This window comes from Morchella sextelata, assembly GCF_020137385.1.
Source record: "Morchella sextelata strain SCLS chromosome Unknown scls_1, whole genome shotgun sequence".
NCBI lineage: Eukaryota > Fungi > Ascomycota > Pezizomycetes > Pezizales > Morchellaceae > Morchella > Morchella sextelata.
This window is the reverse complement of record NW_025408616.1, coordinates 3272983-3292239: the sequence shown is the minus strand read 5'-3', so window position 1 is coordinate 3292239 and position 19257 is coordinate 3272983. Positions and strand designations below refer to the sequence as shown.

The 19257-nt window shown below is 47.3% G+C and overlaps 3 protein-coding genes across 3 annotated transcripts; all 3 read right to left on the bottom strand.

Moving 5' to 3' along the window:
• Positions 1 to 3417: 3417 nt before the first annotated feature.
• On the bottom strand, positions 3418 to 4087 carry H6S33_000863 (uncharacterized protein; the record flags this gene model as incomplete). The annotated part of the gene is made up of 2 exons (XM_044832287.1): positions 3418 to 3837; positions 3917 to 4087. The coding sequence occupies 2 exons, from the start codon at positions 4085 to 4087 to the stop codon at positions 3418 to 3420; spliced, it is 591 nt and encodes a 196-aa protein (XP_044700422.1).
• A 3293-nt stretch (positions 4088 to 7380) lies between these two features.
• Positions 7381 to 9713, bottom strand: H6S33_000862 (uncharacterized protein; the record flags this gene model as incomplete). Its single annotated transcript, XM_044832286.1, has 7 exons — positions 7381 to 7902; positions 7960 to 8704; positions 8764 to 8980; positions 9038 to 9164; positions 9224 to 9360; positions 9426 to 9444; positions 9513 to 9713. The coding sequence occupies 7 exons, from the start codon at positions 9711 to 9713 to the stop codon at positions 7381 to 7383; spliced, it is 1968 nt and encodes a 655-aa protein (XP_044700421.1).
• A 3312-nt stretch (positions 9714 to 13025) lies between these two features.
• Positions 13026 to 16013, bottom strand: H6S33_000861 (uncharacterized protein; the record flags this gene model as incomplete). Its single annotated transcript, XM_044832285.1, has 5 exons — positions 13026 to 13169; positions 13234 to 14499; positions 14556 to 14972; positions 15033 to 15394; positions 15461 to 16013. 5 exons carry the CDS (start codon positions 16011 to 16013, stop codon positions 13026 to 13028), a joined length of 2742 nt encoding a protein of 913 aa, XP_044700420.1.
• Positions 16014 to 19257: the final 3244 nt, after the last annotated feature.

Here is a 19257-nt window from a genome sequence, read left to right as displayed (position 1 = left end):
ATTTTGACTTTGCCATTTTTTTTAACCGTTTTTTTTTTCTTTTTCTTTCTTGCTCTACTCTACGTATCTATGTACAGCCGCGTTCGAAAAGTTTTGGCACCTCCGGGCTAAACTCACGAGGCAGTCCTTTCTACTTTGCAATTCTCATATTCGAGACCGTTATCAGAGAGCTGCAATGTCTCTATTGCGGTCATACCTGTCAATAAGTTGAGTATACCCGAGTGCCATGGTTGTTGGTGGGCTACAATTCATGAACGACTCAATATAGTAGGGTGCCAGTACTTTTCGAATGCGGCTGTACGTTTGACATTTTTCTTTTTTTTCCCTTTTTCCTTTTTCCTTTGTAGTTAGGGGCGTTCCTCAATCACACAATATCACTCGAAGCCATTTTTCTCCCTTCCACCCCCCTGCCTCGTCAAAAATCTCTTACCTGGGATCATCCCGACTAGTTAGTTAACCCGCAAAGTAATTTTGATTATGTGTGGGTTAGGGTCCACGTGAGGTGGAGTGGGGCGGTATATTCCGTCAGGGGTGCTTGGTATTTTACTTTACTTTAGTTCTGCCCCCCACTGCTACCGCTGCTCTACTGGTGTGGCTTTTCTCTGCTCGCAGGTAGGAGTTGCTTCGGGCTGGTGATTACTACAGAGATCTCATCTCATCGTTGCGTTGAGCCGCTTAGATTGAGGGAGCTGCTGTTAGTTGAATTGAGAGCTAAGGGCCAATACCGGTCTATATAGGAGTCGGGATAAGTGTTGACTGGTGGGGACTTTTCGCCCGGTTGTCTGCGGGGTTTCGGTAGATTGGGATCACCCAAGATCACTCGGCGGCCGTTAGTTTTCTTGTGAACTCTTCCCCCTGGGGTACCTGTACCACCCAGCAAACTCCCGCCAAAGAGCTGTCCGCTCCACTTCGCCACCTACGTGCTTGTGTATCGTCGGCCCCGCGCCCAGATTATCAACCGCCGGGCCGCCGAGTCGTCGGCTTTGCACGGCCTATTAGCGTGACGGGTTTGGTTAGTCCCCAAAAGTCACGGGTCGAGCCGTAGGTAGAGACTGAGAGTAATAGAAGAGAGGTCTTGAGCTTTGAAATCTTGTCTTGAGACTCTTATCTCGAATAGCTCGACACCAAATATTTTTGGTCTCGAGGCCTGCTTGAAATCTGCCAAGAGGCATAGCGCCATGAATACCGAATACCAGTAAGAAATTGGTTAGTAGCGCGCTCCAATCCACGACTCCCCTCAGCAGGTGTCAGTTGTCAATTCTTAAGAATATATATGCGAGTCTATCAAGGATTTCTAAAGGTCATCAGCGAACTGTTTGGCTGGGAGACTAAGAAACGGTTCCTTTGAAAGCTTAGATTAGGTGGTCTTGGCTCACGGCTACTCACTCGACTTTCCAAGCCTGTCTCGGCACGGGCGGGAGATGAGGCTGGCCCCCTCATTTCACAAGCCGAGACAAGACTGCACCTTGGCCTGTCTCGAGCGGTATCGTGGAGCACATTAGACCGTCACCGTTTTTATACGTTACAAACAACGGCCAAGAAATTATAATTCTGGGTGACGGTACGGATGTCTCTACCGGTGGAGCTGGGGGAGTGCGGGTAATTTCTCTTGGAGGTGTGATAAATTATAAATATTATTGGCTGGCCGCGGGGTGAACAAGAACCTCCCCCTGGTCGGGGTAGCGGGGCGAGAACTAGTGATGCTGGTGGTGGAGAGCAAGGAGTTGGTGTTACCGATAGAGGTGGCCAAGATGCGATTGACCTGCCCGCTGTTTTACTTAGTGGAGCCTATTCAACTAAGCAGAGCACTCTACTGAGAAATAGCTAGATCCATTGTCCCAGATGCCTAAAGAGCAGGTAAGGGGATATATCGGTCGTCAGGTCCCACCGGAAGACACTGTGTAGTCTAGCATAGGGAGCCAAGGTAGGCCTTTCTTGGCCAGCCCCGAATTCCTGATCAGGATTTTCTCGCCAGTCACAGCACATCACTTGCTCTTGACCAGCACCAGCGAAAAGATACAAACGTTCGCCCCTGAGCATAATATGGGGTTCGGTGTCTGTGCCTAGCCAACTATGAGTAGCTGGTTGCCATGTGTATGTCCGCATTTTTCAGGGTGGGTGCTTTGTGGGGGGTCAGTGATGCTACTTGTTTGCTTTGTCAGTTGTCCTAGGTGTCAATAGGCCTGGGGTGTTCTGCTGCTGTTATTAACAGAAGTGTTCTGTTGCGTTCTCCCACCGTCGTGGGCGAAGAGGGGTCTTTCCTTTTTATTTAATTCATTAATTGGGTGAAGAGGGGTGTTTTCGCGCAGTCTCCACTGTCTTCCCTGTGGTGGTCATGACAAATGGCTCGTCAAAGACTTCTGGTAGTGGTATGCAGATTCGAGTCGTATGCAACGCGGGTGGTACTCATGCTAGGGACTATGCCAGCTAGAGGTCAAGGACCAGTTTTTGCTTTGTCTATTAGACAGAGAGGGTCGGATGTAATCTCATTGATCTGAAGGTTGAATTTGTTATAAACTTTTATGATGTGGTAGGGAGTGTGGTGGGGTGGCGTGTGGACAAGCAAGTGGGCTGGGCCTATTTAATCATGAACTATCACTCGTCTTGGCCATCACCTTGGCATTCCTATTCATCGATCCCCTTCTCCTTCTCATTTAACCACAGCAAGCCACACTACATGTATTTACAGCTGTTACAAGGTAGCGGGTCAACGTACCTAGAGGAGCAATATGAGATACCCTCATATCTTGGGTGACACTTATTTGGGTTGGTTTCTCCCCTAAGCTTGGAATACAGCTTAGTGTAGCTCCTATCCTGTCGGTCTCTGGGCTCTGGTAGAGGGACCGAGAGGGGTAGCTCTCTTGAACTTCTACTATAAACTATATAGGCTCCAGTGCTCCGCGAATACAGACTAATTAGCATCTACTAAAACCCGAACCCCTCCAAGGCCCCAAGTAAAACAACCACCCGCGAACTCGAAGCCAAACGCGCAGATACACAACACCACCATCAACCAGGGACCATCAAAGCTTCCACAATAAAGTAGCCAAACTTACCCCCCCGAGCCCAGACTGTTTCTGCCACTACTCTAATAGTTCAATACTGAAGGATAACGGTTCGGTCTAAAAACGCGCGATGGGCCCCGCCATCCTATACCTATGACACTGATAGAGTACAGGCTCATCAAAACCACCGAGAAGCACAGGCAATATAGTGCTCACGGCTGCCACGAGAATCCCACCATTGATGTACTGAGGTAGACTCTTATCATCTTAATCATTCTACTAGTAGCTTTTTGCTGTAAATTGCGAGGCACGGATACAGCGAGTGAGACCAGAGAAAATTAAACAGCATCAATCATAAATATAACCACCCCAACTATAACCATATCTCAAAACTATTTCTAAACATTATAAACTAGGAGCAATAAGTATACCCTGGACCGCAGTATTGCGTCACCTTCATATCCATATCAATCAATCCCGTCAAATTCCCAGGGATATCCGTCCCCATATACACCTTATACCGGTTCTTACTCGCATCCCACCACGCCTTCGCCACTGAGCTCCCCTTGAACGTCAATCTGTACTGCGGGTCGTTCTCGGGACCTCTGACCAGCCACCAGGGTCCAAGCCCATCCGTGCCCTCGTCAAACACGCTGTAGATCAAACTTCCGTTGGCGGGCTTCGACATGTAGTAGCCCTGATCGGCGGTGTCGTAGCCTGGGTACTCGACGAGTCGTGCGGCGGTGATGGGCTCCCCGATTACAGAGACGCCCACGAGCTGGAAGCGAAGCTCAGGGTCAACAAGGTTGTTGGGGGATGGGGGAAGGTAGATCTGGTTGTACTTGTGTTAGAAGGATGATCATTATCTGGCAGGAGGGGGTCTGGGGGGGGGGGGGGGGGGGTCAATGTACCTCCATAGTTTCCATATCGAGGAGAATTGGAGGGGCACCTCTCCAGCGCCCACGGCCACCACCTTGGACGCCGAAGGTGCGAACATAGCTGGGGGTATCGGTAAATTGGGCGAGGGAGCCAGCAGCGAAGCTGAGTGCCGTGAGAGAAGCTGCGGTGATAGAGAAACGCATTGTGGGCGGAATTGAGCGAGTGGATGATCGAGACAGACGGTGCTGATGCTGAACGCAACTCTCAGCCGGGCAGGGCGGGGATCTTTATACGATTGCTTCAGGCAAGGAATTGAGGTCCTTGAGGTATAAAATACTCATCTTTGTTGGTATATCATGCATTCTTGCCGTTCTAACCTTACAGTTGGAACCTGGTTGGATGGCGGATGTGATCGGACGACCTGACCTTGCATGTAGGATTAAGTCATCGAAAGCGTGATATTCTAGAGCTTCCAATCGTTCCCTTGATATGCTTGTTCCCCACGGATACAAGAGGTTGGTCCTTGTCTGTCTTTCTCGGCTTCTCGGATGCCCAGGTGGGACTAGGTTATGATAAACGATGCTCAAATCGCTATTAATAATCCCTAGCGAGTTGGCATACCCTGGATAGCTTATTTATGTTGGTTGTTCGAAGAAGCTCAAGAGTCGTGAACTGTTTTCCATGCAGATCGATACCTGGGCTCAGCATACATAACGTCCAGAAGCACAGCCAAAGAGTGTTCACCAAGATCTATACCTAATCGAGAAGGTGCAAAATAGCACAGCATAGAATCCAGTCGGAAAATACCCCAACATATCCGGGATGAACGTATACTACATGTAGATACTCGTATACCTACCTGTGGAACAGCACCGTAGGGTTTACGATATCATACTATCTCATGGTCACACTAAGAGTTGAGGTGGTTATTTCCGATTTGTAAACACGGGAGAGGAGCCGCAATTACTTAGTCATGGCGTAGAGTGTAAGGTTAAATACGACCCCTATTTTTAAATACTGATCGATCATTGATTACTATTCAAAAACTTCACGCATCCTAAACTTAGAACAGTAACGTCTGATCTTAAGCTTGTTCGGCAGAGACGTTTAAGAACCGAGACATGCGACCACTCGCGGAATCCTTTCTTCGAGTCCTATCTGATCCGAGAAATCCGGCGAGATCCAATAAGGTGAGGCCTTGTATATCTGCTCCTAAGATGGAGTAACACGTGGTGGTCATTGATCAATGTGGGCAGTGTGTTAGGCATGATTGTTTATCTTTAGGAATTGCAGAGACATTCGTCCGACGCTTCCTCTCCTTCATAGGCCCTCACTCGCCTGACACGTTCCACCGCTTGTTGAGAGATGTCCCCCGAGACTAATTAACTAGGAGGGCCCATGTAGTCTCTGTGGTGTCAGAAGTGTGATGGTTTGTGGGTCGTGCCTGGTGCCCGATATGGGTATATATATGGTCTATCACAAATCAAGCCTCCCTCTTCACTCCCCATCATAAGGTTTCGCCATTCATTCAGCACACCGCTGAAAAGAGCTAGATTTTTAGGTTACCGAAACTCAATTAATAGAAACGGAGGTCTAGGTTGGTAAGTTCAATCACAGATAAAACGGGACAAACTGTCAGCATGACGTGTCCAGACACGGCCTCACTATCCTCCTCCTCTTAAAAGCCAAATTAATTCCAGCACCCAAGTTGTTGAAGCATGGCTTCCGAATTCAAAAGGAAGCGCTACAGACTGTGAAAAGCTCGACTCTTTCTCTGGCCATAATGATTCGGTACAGCCGCATTCGAAAAGTACTGGCACCCTACTATATTGAGTCGTTCATGAATTGTAGCCCACCAACAACCATGGCACTCACGCATACTCAACTTATTGACAAGTATGACCATAATAGAGACATTGCAGCTCTCTCTGACAACGGTCTCGAATATGAGAATCGCAAAGCAGAAAGGACTGCCTCGTGAGTTTGGCCGGAGGTGCCAAAACTTTTCGAATGCGGCTGTACACAACCATACAGGTATTAGGATGCTGAGCACTACTGACCCGTGAACCTAATTACTGCAATCATTAATCCTCTTCACTCTCGGGCTTGTACCTATCCACGGTGGTAACACAATGTGTACAAGGGGACACATTGAGGCGAGGACAAGCGGGTTTATCGAGATGTATCGGCATCGTTGGGGGTCTGTCCCGGACTATTTCGAAGTGTATGCCTTGAGTCTAAACACGAGGTTTCTCGGCCTCGTGGACCACCTTATCTAAGACTACCATATCTCGATTTTGGAGTTTACGGTAAAGCGCATTATCATTTCGGTAACGGTGATCTTGTAGTCGTTGTGATTCTCAGCAGAATGAAATATCTGTCGATGCAATTGTCCGCACAATCATTCAAATAGGTATACTTCTCGCTCTGGAAATAGAAACCTCGGGTCTGAGTTGTTAACCGGACACACTTGTCTCCTTAAATATTCGTTTTTCCAATCTTCTCTGCCTACTTAGACTAAATCAAATCTCTATCCAGGGAAGTCATTATTCTCACCATTAGGCTTTACTTGATGTTTCTTCATGATGATACCTTCCACTATGACCTTCAGGATAGTATTCCCCAAGCTGTATCTGAATGAGAAGATCATACAGATTGAGAACCACATACAAATGGCCTTCAACGGTCTCAAAGCATCTAAATATTATGGTCTTTCCTCCCGTCGTCAGGAACTTCTACACGAACAGTCTAAGAAGTTTTTTCTGTAAAAAGCAAGAGGATATATATTGCCTCTAAATATTCTCTCCCTTCGGACTCCCCATATAGCCTCTCCCCACAACCTTTCTTTACAGACTGCCTCTACAATATACATTGTCTGGGCTTATAGTTCCACTTGCTTAAGCTTTTATTACGGAGAATGAGTGTTACTCAATCTCTTTTTAGCAGAAATGTTCCTAATAGTTTTAAGCAGCTCTTATTTATTAGAAGAAAGGCAATATGTCACTACCATATTACTGACACTTTTAAAGAGTGACTATATCTTCATAAATCATCACTCGATACAGAGCAGCACCGCACAGTGTGATATGATGAGGTGCTACTGCGCATGATAAAGAGAATAACCAACAGTAATCGGCTTAAAGCTACATTAACAACGCCCTTAGAAGACGCTCGGGTAGTCCTTATCAATTTGTTGTTTAGGTAAAGTACTATCTAGTTGCTGGGATGGACAAGCACAAGAAGGGCCACAGTTAATCAGACCCCGAACACAGATTGAATTCACTTCTAAGAGTATCTAGTTTTAAAGCCTATCACTAAAAAACAAAAAAAAGGCGAGTAAAGATTTGATACGAGTGATATTTGATGATTCATATCCGAAAGCCACGATATCTATAAAAAAAAAAAGAGCTAAAAGCCAATCAAACCTGTTCTCTGATTCTACATCCACTTATTCGCATCTCACTATAGTTACATATACACATCCAGCATCCTGTCCTTAATTCTTCTGCAAGAACCCTTGGAACGCCTTCTGATCGATCGAGACCTGTCCCACGGCTTGCAACCGCTTCCTACCCTCTTTCTGGTTCTCCAACAGCTTCATCCTTCTTGTCCTGTCACCACCATACAGCTTCGCTGTAACATCCTTACGCACAGCCTTCACTGTCTCTCTTGCTACAATCTGGCGTCCCACCGCTGCTTGAATCACGACCTCGAATAGCTGTCTGTCGACATATTCTTTGAACTTCGTGACCCATTTTCTACCAGTTCTCGCGATCTGCGAGCGGTGTAGAACTTGGGAGATGGCGTCGACGGGGACTTTGTTTACGAGGAGCTGGAGCTTGACGATGTCGCTCTTTTGGTAGCCCGCTTCTTCGTAGTCGAGGGATGCGTATCCCTTTGTAAGACCCTTGAGCTTACCGAAGAAATTGTCTACTAGCTGGGCGAGGGGAAGGCGGTATTTGAGAATTACTTGGGTGGCAGTCCAGAAAGTGAGTTCGACTTGTGTTCCGCGGTTTGCCTGCAGTATTGTATTAGCGATGAAGTGATAAAAAGGCGGGAGCGGGTAGATCTGTACCTCACAAAGCTCAATGACACTTCCCAGATACTCCTCCGGTACCGTAATAGTTGTCAAAACGAGTGGCTCGTAAAGCCCTTCCATCTTATTAAAATCACTATCCGCACTCGGGAACTCGTGCGGATTTCTAATAATCGCCTCCTTTCCATCCTTATATATAATCTTAAACGGCACCGTAGGCGCCGTGATAATAATACTCGCACCATGCTCTTGTCTTAGTCTATCCTCAAACACACTACAATGTAAAGTCCCCAAGAAACCCAATCTCCACCCTTGTCCCAAGGCCTCAGAGTGTTCACGGTTTAATGTGACACTCCTGTCGTTGATGACGAGCTGCTGGATACTGTCATCTAGATGGTTGAACTCATCTTGATTTGCCGGGAATGCTCCAACGAACACCATAGGTTTTGGTTCCTCGAAGCCGGGATAGGGCTTCACAGTGTTCTCCATTCCTACGTGTGTGAAGGTATCTCCGATCTTGGCTTCCTTGGAGATTTTCATGCCAGGGTTGAAGTAGACATAACCCACTTGGCCAGCACGCAGGCTTGAGGTGGCGGTTTCTAGGGGGTGCATTATCCCTACTTCACCGACGATATAGGTTTTGCGGGTTGCAAACGAGATGATTCTGTCTCCCGGGCGTAGGGTTCCGTCAAAGACACGGATGAGTAGAATGACACCCTTATAAGTATCATACCAGGAGTCGACAAGGAGCATACGGAGGGGAGCTTCATGGGAGCCTACGGGTCTATTCCGGATCAGTACTGTCCTTTTGCTACATAGGCCACAGGGGAGGTGATGAATTACGGAGGCACTTTCTCCACTACTGCTGGCAATATGGATTCTACATTCTTGCCTGACTTTGCCGATACCAACACAGCCGTTGTTGGATCAAGCTCAAAACTAGTCCTCATTTGCTCCAGCGCTCGCTCTGGGTCTGCGGACGGGAGGTCAATTTTGTTGATGACGGGTATTAGCTCGAGGCCTTGAGAGAACGCGAGGTAGAAGTTTGCGACGGTTTGTGCTGTGGTGTAATATCAGTATAAATGACTACTAGAAGGTAGAGAGCATGCCTTCTGACCTTGAACACCTTGAGAAGCATCAACAAGGAGTAGTGCTCCACCGCATGAAGCATAGGAGCGTGTTACTTCTTCTCTAAAATCAACGTGTCCGGGGGTATCTACAAGATGTAGAAGGTAGTCATCACCCTACACCAAGAAGATGTTAACAACTTCCATAAAGCTAATCATTGGGGAATCGTAGCAACCTTATAGTTGTATATCATACTACAAGTCTGCGCCTTCACCGTAATCCCGCGCTCTCGTTCTACATCTAACTTGTCCAGAATCTGCTTATTTCCACCAGGCGCAATCGTCCCGGTAAACTCAAGTAATCGATCACTAACTACGCCACCGCTTTATCAGAAACCCAACAGAATACGACAGAGTGGTCGTAGGGGTAGTGCATACGAGTACTCTTCCCATGATCCTACACATCCAACCCCACCAAGTCAGCAAGAGGCCCCCAACTGCTACAGCATGAACCGGAAAACCTACAACATGCGCTACGATACAAAAGTTCCGAAATCTCTCTAGTGGGATCGCATCAATCCTCTTCTCGAGCTCCTTCGTCGCCTTCAGGGATCCCAAGCGGCCGGTGGTCGCAAAAGCCCTCCTACTGCTAGTAGGCCATTGTACCGGAATCCGAGTGCGCTCGAAGGGTAGGAGAAGCCTACGGAGTAAGGTGCATTGCCGCATCGGGCGACAGGGAATCTTTTTGTGGGGGAGGTGGGCGGAGGTGAGGCGGGGGTGTTTCGGTCGTTGTCGTTGGGGTTGCTTTTCAAAAATTCCCGAATGAGGCTTTAATTAGTTAGCGTGGGTACAACTGGGCTTAGATCACGAGTGGTCACTCGACAAGATTTATCTGATGGACGGCAATGATTGGAGGAATGATAATGTGAACGATAGTGAGTGTATAAGGGTTTTTGGAATATAATTTCCGAGACCCTGGCATTCTAGGCCATCTGAATCCTCACAGGATAACTACATGTAACCAAGCAAGTTCCTCTAACCCCTGAGCTTTCATCTCATCTTCCGATCCTACATTCCCGTGACTATTCCACCTCCTCCCTCTCCTTTGATTATTCATAAGAGGCCTTCCCAGGCCTAGGAACTAGTATTATACACCGTGGGGAAAGTATCTTCGGGGAGATGATGGATGCATAGAGTATAGGACCAAGTTGACAAATAGAAAATGAATTTGGGCATCAGTAACTTAGCGCCATGATCTAGGCTAGACACACCAAGACAAACACTGATCGAGAAGGGGCCATGGACTCGCACAATTTTGACAGGTCGCTCTTGCGCTTCAATTTCACCACAATCTGAGTGCCCTAGAACAGACTCTGGCGAGCGAAATCGTAAACATTTCAGAACTCACCTGGCCTCCACACACCCCACAATAGCACATCACCATCCAAAACCCTCGCTCTAAAAAGAAAAGAAAAATGATAATCCGAAACAGAACCGCAAAAAAGAATGACTTGATCGCCACTCGGCCGGAAATCATTGTAAGCTTTATTCCGCGCCACGGGGAGGGGAGGGAGGGGGGTCTGAGATCTGAGACAAGAGAGCCCGAGCACCTGGTTTCCCTCTCCCTTCCCTTCCCGTAAATTGGATCCGGAGCCGATCACCGGCTAGCTTCTTGGAAACAAACTAGGAGCTAACTACAAACTCTGCTTGTCAAATCTCCGGCGGCGTGAACGTGACCGTCGTGATACTAAAAAAAGGGTGGACACAGTTCTCGAAGTTTTCTGTCAAGTGCTTAAAATTTGAAATTTAAGAGCAAGACCCAATTACCGGAGGTAGCTTATTTAGTAAAGCTGGTTTTGCTAGATCCTCTCCGTCCTCTAGTCTGTATGGAAATCACTAGCCACAGTCCATGCTGGAGTACGGAGTCTACCGAAATCGAATACTGCTGCAATATAGATGCTTCTTGGGGGTATTTCCGGCGTTTATCAGGTAAGCTAAGCCTGCAGCAGAATATGTCTCTGTTTCTTGAATCAGATTCCTTTAGCTATTCCTCTGCAGCTGTTAATGCAGTTCTACTGTACAACATCCCTAAGAAGTTTGGGTGGACAGCGGGTGAATCCGCAGAGCCTCAGGCAGTAAGCGAGGGGCGCCAAGGAAAGAGCCGCACTTTAATTTGTCTGTAACTGATCATATATATTCAGCATCCGAGTGAGATTAAGGGTTCCTTACACTTAAACCCGCAGGAAGGCTCTCGGTAGTTGAGAAATATAGATGAGAAGCTCACCCCATCGATCCTCTTACTAAGCGGTGTAGAAACAATATATCGAAAGCCATAGGTTGTAAGAGCTAGCTATGGTCTGCAGCTAGGCAATATAAGCTCCCGCGAAAAACCTATCATCGGCCAATCCAAACATAAACCCGCTACATTTCCAATGCAGCAATTGTGTAGAGCTCCGATAATGAGCCGAGGGTAGTGAGATAGTTGTACATGTCCTAATCGATGGATTCATGAGCAGAGGTACAGTAACAGGATGCGGGAACAGGGAGAGAGGAGGGCAATCCACCCAGTACCTTGAAGCATTAAGGCTTGGATCGTGTATTCTTTCCTCCTGTATCATTTGTTCCCATCCCCCAACTGGTCATTCCAGGCAGATCGAAAACACTAAAGAACTTCTACCTCCTGAGCCCCCTGATCTACCAGATCCCTTAGAACAGCAAAGGTAAGCTTTAAGCAAGGTTATCTAATCCTTCGGTAGCTTTTAATTCGTTCTCTTTTTTTCTCATTACCGATGAGGATGACAGCCCTGATATCACCGATAGATACTTATTTCAACCCCACCCAACGGCATGCCTCATATAGTCCCGATACCCCGTGTAACAATCTTGCCTTGCTGCACGTCAAAAACCCGTGACCAACCAAACAAAGTACCATCCCGTGACATGAAACACCCGTTGTAGGAGAACCCCGGCTCTAAGCGCAACCACAAAGCCACCGTCGCTACCAAGTCCACACAAAAGCTGTGTTACCTCAACCAATCGTGTAGATCTACAATATCATGCCTAAGGTTTTACTTATGAGAGCTGCTATCTCCCACCTCCCTCTCTCCCGTCCCCATAGCTTACATCTGCAGGCAAGTGGTTAAGTGGTTTGCTAACGGGGTTAGCCAGAGTAGGTACAATTCTGATGAAAACCAAAAAGGGTTCACCCTGACGATTTGATCGAAAGCGGGGAATCGGTATGGCAGGTTCTTTTCAATATTTTTATTTTGCATTTGCAGATGCGTCCGATGGTCCAGTGGGATAATAATGAGCGTGTCTGATGGTGAATGGTGAATGGATGTGAAGTGCATTGCTGGTTGGCAAATCATAAACCCCACATATATCGATCGAGGAAAAGTGAACTTATCCCCTACCCCGCCTATCTGCACCTTAAGCGTTTCGTCAAAGCTTTCTAACTTCCACCTGGGCTTTTGCATTTGTATGTCTATCCCTCTCCTTACGATTCCCTCCGCCATCACGATATTTATTTCCCGTGTTTTTCACATGCAGCAAGATCGATTGAGGCGTGGACCGGACAGTTGTACTTGTGATATCGAATCGGAGGTGCGTCATTTATCAACGATGCATCCGTTAAACCCAAAGGAACTCTGGTATGCAGCGGTAAAATCTATGAGTAAAGCAACAAAGGGAAACAAATCGAGGGAGCGTAAATCTCCAAGGATATGGTGGGAGATTAAACTGAACAAAAAAAGGTTTACTGAACTAATCCATGAAATTTTTGAGGGTAAAAAAAAAGGTAACCTTTATAAAAGAAAAAAAAAAAAAAGAACAAGAAAATATAGGAAAAACATTCCCTAGTCATGAAAATAGGACGGTAATCTCAAGATAGCTGCTAAAGATGACCACCACTCGTATACACAGACAAACACACATTGGCCGTCTCTTTCAAGCATGCGCTTGTGATCCCCCCATATACCAAGTACACTAATGCTAAATCCCGAAAAACACCCAGCCCCATAACGTACCCCCTGAAGACTTTTAACGTCTTGCAAAACAGCAGAGAATAGAAGCTCTTCCAAGGAAGTAACAACATCCCAAGAAGCGAACTAAAGACAAAGCGGCGGTTGCCCAGAGCAAAGCCTGGAAGTACTTGGCAGTTCTCTTGGAGGCGACGTTTGCTTGCTAAATCATGAAGTTAGCAACTATAAAAATTCACAAGTCAATATCTGAAGAGGGGTTAACTTACTGAGAAACCAAATTGATCGAAGGTGTCTGAAGTGATGACAGCAGCAAGACCAGCGTTCATGAAGATCCAGGCAGTTACAAGTCTAGTACGGAAAGATTTGTAGGAATCGTCAAGGGTCTTCTTGTCGTCTTCAACGACAGGAACAAAGGGAGACAAAGCACGCTTGACAGTAACTTCGAATGCCTGATCGATATCTGCTTGCGGCTTGTCGGGCTCTTCAATAACCTTGGCTTTACCATCTTCTGCTACTTTCGTGACCACAGATGGCAACACTTCAGCCTTGTCGGAACCCTTAGTACCCCAGGTAACATCATGCCAATTGCTGAAAGCGTAGACGTTGAGGATATTGATGTATGAGGAAACTGTGAGAAGGTACTGGGGGAAACTGTGAATCATGTGCCATGGGTCAAGGTACATGATCGATGCAACGAAGTACAGACCGAAGGTGGCAGCAAGAGCGATAATGATAAGACCGGTGTTGGAGTTGAAGAACTTGGTGACGAATTCACTAACGCTGCTCGCCTCGAGTTCCGAGAAACCAGCCTTTCCAGTAAACGCTTTTACGACAAGGTAAAACGACAGGATAATGATATAGAACTGAATGAGACCGAAGACGACGAACGAGACGATGTAAGTAAATTTCGAACCTTTAGGTCTGTTACCCAAGGCAAGAATGAACTGCAGCAGAAGGAAAGCAAGGTAGGTGTATTTAATGATGGTGTTGAAAATTGGGGTAGCTTCACCGAAAGGCCATGGAGATCTCCCGTTTGTTCTTTCCGAATCACTTGGGTCACCGACAAGGTCCATGATAACGGTTGTTGTAAGCCAGAAATTCGCCAAACCAAACCAAGACATGATGACAGAGAAGACGTTGTAAAGAAGCTGTACGTGGAAGAAGATCATACGGATGATGTTGTGACTACTGGCGTACATTCTCCCGAAATGCATCAGGGAGTAGATACTGGCAGCGAACGAACCGTTAAGCCAACGACGACGTTGTGAGATGAACTCAGGCGCACTTTCTGGTACATCGGTTTCGGCCTTTGATGTCTTGACATAGGTAAGATGCCACTTTGATCCAGCCTTTGCTACCAACTCGAAACACAAAATACGATCCTCGGCCAAGAACATGTTCTTCTTGAAAATGTTCATTCCCTCGATACCCTTCTTTCCGAGACGGGCTGACAGGGTGTGATCTCCGTGGAAGTACTGCTCCAAAGGACGACCCATGATAGCACGGAATCTGTAAGCAGAGAAAGCACCAGGCTGTTTTGTGTTAGTTTCTATTTTTTGAGCCAAATTCCGGAAATGAGCAAACCTACCAACACAGAGACATATCCGAAAGCAGCCTCCAGGGGTTTATCCAGAATATTTGAGATCTTGTACTCAAAGTTCTGGGTAGCAACCAATGGATTCAACAAGTTCTTTCCTCCCTTACCCAACATAGCGTGGATCTCACCACAAGCACCACCCAAGTCCTTGTCGTTGTAGAAAGCCTCCCAAAGGGCAAGGATCGACTTCGCACCGGGTTTAGTACCAGCATCCAACAACACACACACCTCGGGGTTCAAAAGACGACCGAAGGCGTTGAACAGCCATCTGTGGGAGTTGATCTTCTTGGAGTTCTTCTGTTTCAGACAGAACATCATCTGCACCGGGGGGAAGCAGGTTGGGTCATCATCACGAGGGCGGATGAGCTGCTGGGAAGCAGTCACGGAAAGCTGTGTGGTGTATTCGAACTGTTATTTGGTCAGCAGACATTTCACATGCAACCAATCGGAATACAGGGGAAAGCATACAATGTGGGCGGTAGTCTCCTTTCCGTCGACATCCTTCTTCATTACACCGTCCTGGAAAATACCGACTGTCGCAAGGACGTCAAGAGTATCTTTATCACAGGGGTCAATACCGTCGAAGACAAGACAGACGACAATCTTCTGCCAAGCCGGTCCACCCTTGTTCCAGAACTCTGACTTCTTGAGGTTCACGATATCACGGATATTTTGCATAACACCGTGAAGAGTACGTGCTGTTAGCACCTTGTCTTCGTTATAGTAGGTGATAGCAATAAGCAGCTCAGTGTGCCTGTTGTACATGGCAGGACGTAGATTGTACCCATTTCTCAGGGTGAAATCATCAGGATCACAAGTTGCAGCGGTATCTAAATTAATTCTTAGCCATGTTTTTTTTCTTTCTCGTCTTCAGCACCAATTTAACCAAAACTTACATCGCATGTGTGTAAATTCCTCACTGCCACCCTCGACGTCCGGCTGCCTGTACTTGGCCTGAACTGCATTTTGAATAGCAGATGGCACTGGGTAGTCAATAGCCAAGACCTGACCTTGCTGAAGCTTAATCTTCCTTGTAGCATAACGTCTCATTCCCGTAGGAGCCTGTCTCTGGCGCCAGGCTTCTGTGGATGAAGTATCGGACCTAGCATATGGACTTGGAGCACGATTGTTGAAGTTAACATTGGGGTCACCACCCTGAGGATATCCGGGACCCTCAGCTCCCGCTCCCGGAGGACCGGCGTAGCTCTCAGATAGTGAGTAGCCAGTGTTGGGCCTTTGTGAACCGCCTGGTGTTGTTGAACGACTCATCGGGTCGTCAAAAGGGGCTTGAAAAGGACCCCCAGCTTGTCCGGTGTTAAGGGGAACTCTCTCTTGGTCATCATCCGAGTCGTAGTCTCGGGGGGGAGGCATATGATATGTGGATGGGGGGTATTGCTGAAGATTGTGGCCATCATCATGACCACCGGGATTACCACCTTGATAAGACATTTTGTGGATTGTTACCTCTACAAAAGAGATGCAAGGGGCAGTTGATGTCTTTTATCTTCTCACTTGTATTCCGTTTGGATGGAATCGATAGCGGATTGATAAAGGGATGAAGTAGTAGAAAGTTTAGAAGGGTAAGAATCAGAGAAAGGGGTTTGAAGAAGAAGTTGAACGGGTATCTTTCAAAGAAAAATGAATGGTAGAATGCAAGCAAAATCAGCCCTTGTGGACTGGATGTTTGCTACTTGGGACGAGTAAACCACAAGAAAGAGAGATGGAGGTGATGAAACTGAAGTGAGAAGTGGGTTGAAGCAAAGAAAAGAAGGGAAGAGGCGGAGAAGGGGACGAGGGCGAGCAGTTGTTAAAAAGAAATGAACGAGGGTCTGTAGGCCCTCTCGTAACGTGAAGGGGTGAAACAGACTGCGGGCTGCACTTGCCTCGAGCTAGCTCGCCGCAATACCTTACATACATGCTGTACCTACAACCTACGGACACCACCTTGACCCTTTTCTGATTTTTTTTCTCCCCTCCCACCTCTGAACGATAATATGGGGCCGCCCTGTGTTCTGGTTGGCCTGTCCCCGCCAGCAATTCGAGTGGTAGCTGACGCCCGCTACTCATTTGGGGTTAGAACGCTACTCCCTCTTCTACGCGCGTGCAGTAGCCTTCCAGAACAGCGCTCCCAGCGTTGTGGCTGCAAACAATCCCTGAAAGTCTTATTCAGGGGGTTTAGTGGGGTGTGCTTGGGCTGCTGCGTTCACCCTCACTCCCTTGTGGCACGGTGGCAGTGAAATGGAGAGGAAGGAGGGTGTGTGGTCAACAGTGCACTGGAATTTCTCCTGCATTGAGGTTGTAGGTTGTAGGAAGTGATTGTGGTAGGGTCTATTGCGCGCACCCCACGCGAGACAGCTTCTTTTAGCGTAGAGCATCGATACTCTATGAGAGACCACCATTTACGGTGAAGGGAATAAGTCTATTAATAGATCAACTTACATTTCGCGCCACAGCTCCGGCCATCGACTGTGCAGGCAGAGCGTTAATGAATCGATTTCCGACTGGTTGCCAAGAAAACCCGCTTTTTGGAGGTTGAATCGCTCGTCTCAGCCGCACTTCTACTTTCTACTGCGGTACTTCGCCAGTAACACAGTAACCCGGAGAATCTCGACCCTCCTAGCCTCATCGGTGGATGTCAGATAGGTATTCCCACTCCGAAATACGTCTGTACTACTACGTCTAAGGCAAAAAAATGCTTAAAAAAACCTCTACCGAAAGGCACAAGAAACATCGTCGAAATGGAAGTGTGGAAAAAGTGGAAAAAGTGGAAGAGAGCCAGGCCCTTGAAGCTTTGCGGCGAGAGGCTTCCTGTGGGGAATTGGTGATACCCGCTCACACGGCAAACCCCACCTAAGAATGTAACTAAAGTATGAGATACAACAGTTTAAAGGCACAGCAGCTACATACATGAATTTCTGTAACTCAGCCTTATCCTCGCCTGCTCTCGAAAAGATAGGGTATATGTATGTATGGTAACGGGTTGATTGCCAGATCACCTCAGCTTCTTGTGCCACGGTTTCCTACCACATCATACATATATCTACGGCCCATTCTCAGCCCCACCGTGTGGAATTTTTGGATCCATTTCTCTTCAAAAGATGGCTGGCTAGGCCCCAGCTCTGCTCTCGTAGAGTAGAGAGGAATGACCCCCGTGGCTTTCTAGTATGCGCTTCTCGGTTCGACTGGGTGCAGCGAGAGTTATAGCGAGGTATTCCTGGCAGAGCATACTCTACATACCAAATTCCCGTTATACCCTCATCCCCTCCTTCCTCCATGGATCTATCGCTCCTTATCCATGGCTCTTACCATTCAACATCATCCGAAATTTATGCCCTACAAAAAGCACAAAGAAAACTCCCGCTCCTCCCGTTCCTCCTCCGCCTCAACTCTAAGTTTATTTTTTTCGTTCTCTTTTTACCTCTTTAGGTATTGTAATATAGCTCTTGGCCCCATCCACGATTATTCGCTAGATAGGCGGAGCTGTCCTGTTCCAACTGCATGTGTTTAGACCCCGCAGCAGCTCGCGCAGGCAGCTTAGAGTTCACCCCGCAGACGACAGCTGCTCGTCTGACGCTACAGCCCTGGCTGCTGCTTTGCTTTATCCCACCAATTGCATAAAAGCAGGCTTGAGCCAAAATCGAAGCAAATCGTTGCTAGTTGCTTTCCTTACCTAACTGTCCTATCTCAGATGTTTGTTTGCTTTTGTTTGTTCAGCTATCGAATCTGACTACTCTGCAGAGCTTTAGCCCTAGCTTAAACAAACCTCAGCTGAAGATCTCAATAGACACCACCAAGCATAACTCGGCTAGCGTTAAGCGAGAAACAGTCAGCCTTATCATCACAACCATCACCATCTCTATTAAAGTATATACATACTGCAGCATCGTAGGAGATTCATGCCATGGTTTTTCGATGCTAAGCTTTCCAAGCAACCAAGTATGTAAGCTGCGGCCATGGCAAAAAACAAGAAACCCTAAACAAAGTAGCTACTTGCATCGATGATTCGATAAGGCTGAAATCGAAATAGAAACTTAGTTTCCGACACCATGGTGCGGAAAGAGCAATGAAAAAACGACCCCACTCCTATGTCTAACTTTGTTTCGCTCTGCTCTGCGCCATTTTGGTTCGTCGTTTTGAAGAGTCGCACTATGTGCCGTTAGCAACCCGATCCATAATCGCGCCAGCCAGGTTAGTTGCAGTAGTAGTAGCAGCAAGCAAGCAAACAAGCAAGTCCTTACAGACGCACGTTCCTTAAACAGTAGCCCTAACCCATGCGTTGGCAGCACGCAGTGGTAAGCACAGCTTGCCTGCTTACATATGCGCGTGCCAGCTGCACCCTAGCCTCTGGTGACTACATCTACGGTCTCTATAGCATATCGAGTGACATTCTATGAACCCCCATCGCAACAATTCAAGAGCGAGCGACGTTAAGTTTGAGCCTCACGGATCTAACCACCGAGACATCCTAACCCCCATGAAGTCTTATTTCATTTTAAGCCTCACCTTGACTCAGATCTCGTCCCCCTCCCCACTCACTCATAACTAACGAAAGGCCCACCAGCCCAGCTACGGGAGTAAGCGGGCCGCACCAAGGGGCTCAGGTTACATAATTCAATATATTGAATTTCGAGGTTCACCTCCTTTATTTTACCCCCCTTGCGGCCCGAGAGCAGAAAAGTCGACTTCAAGTCTT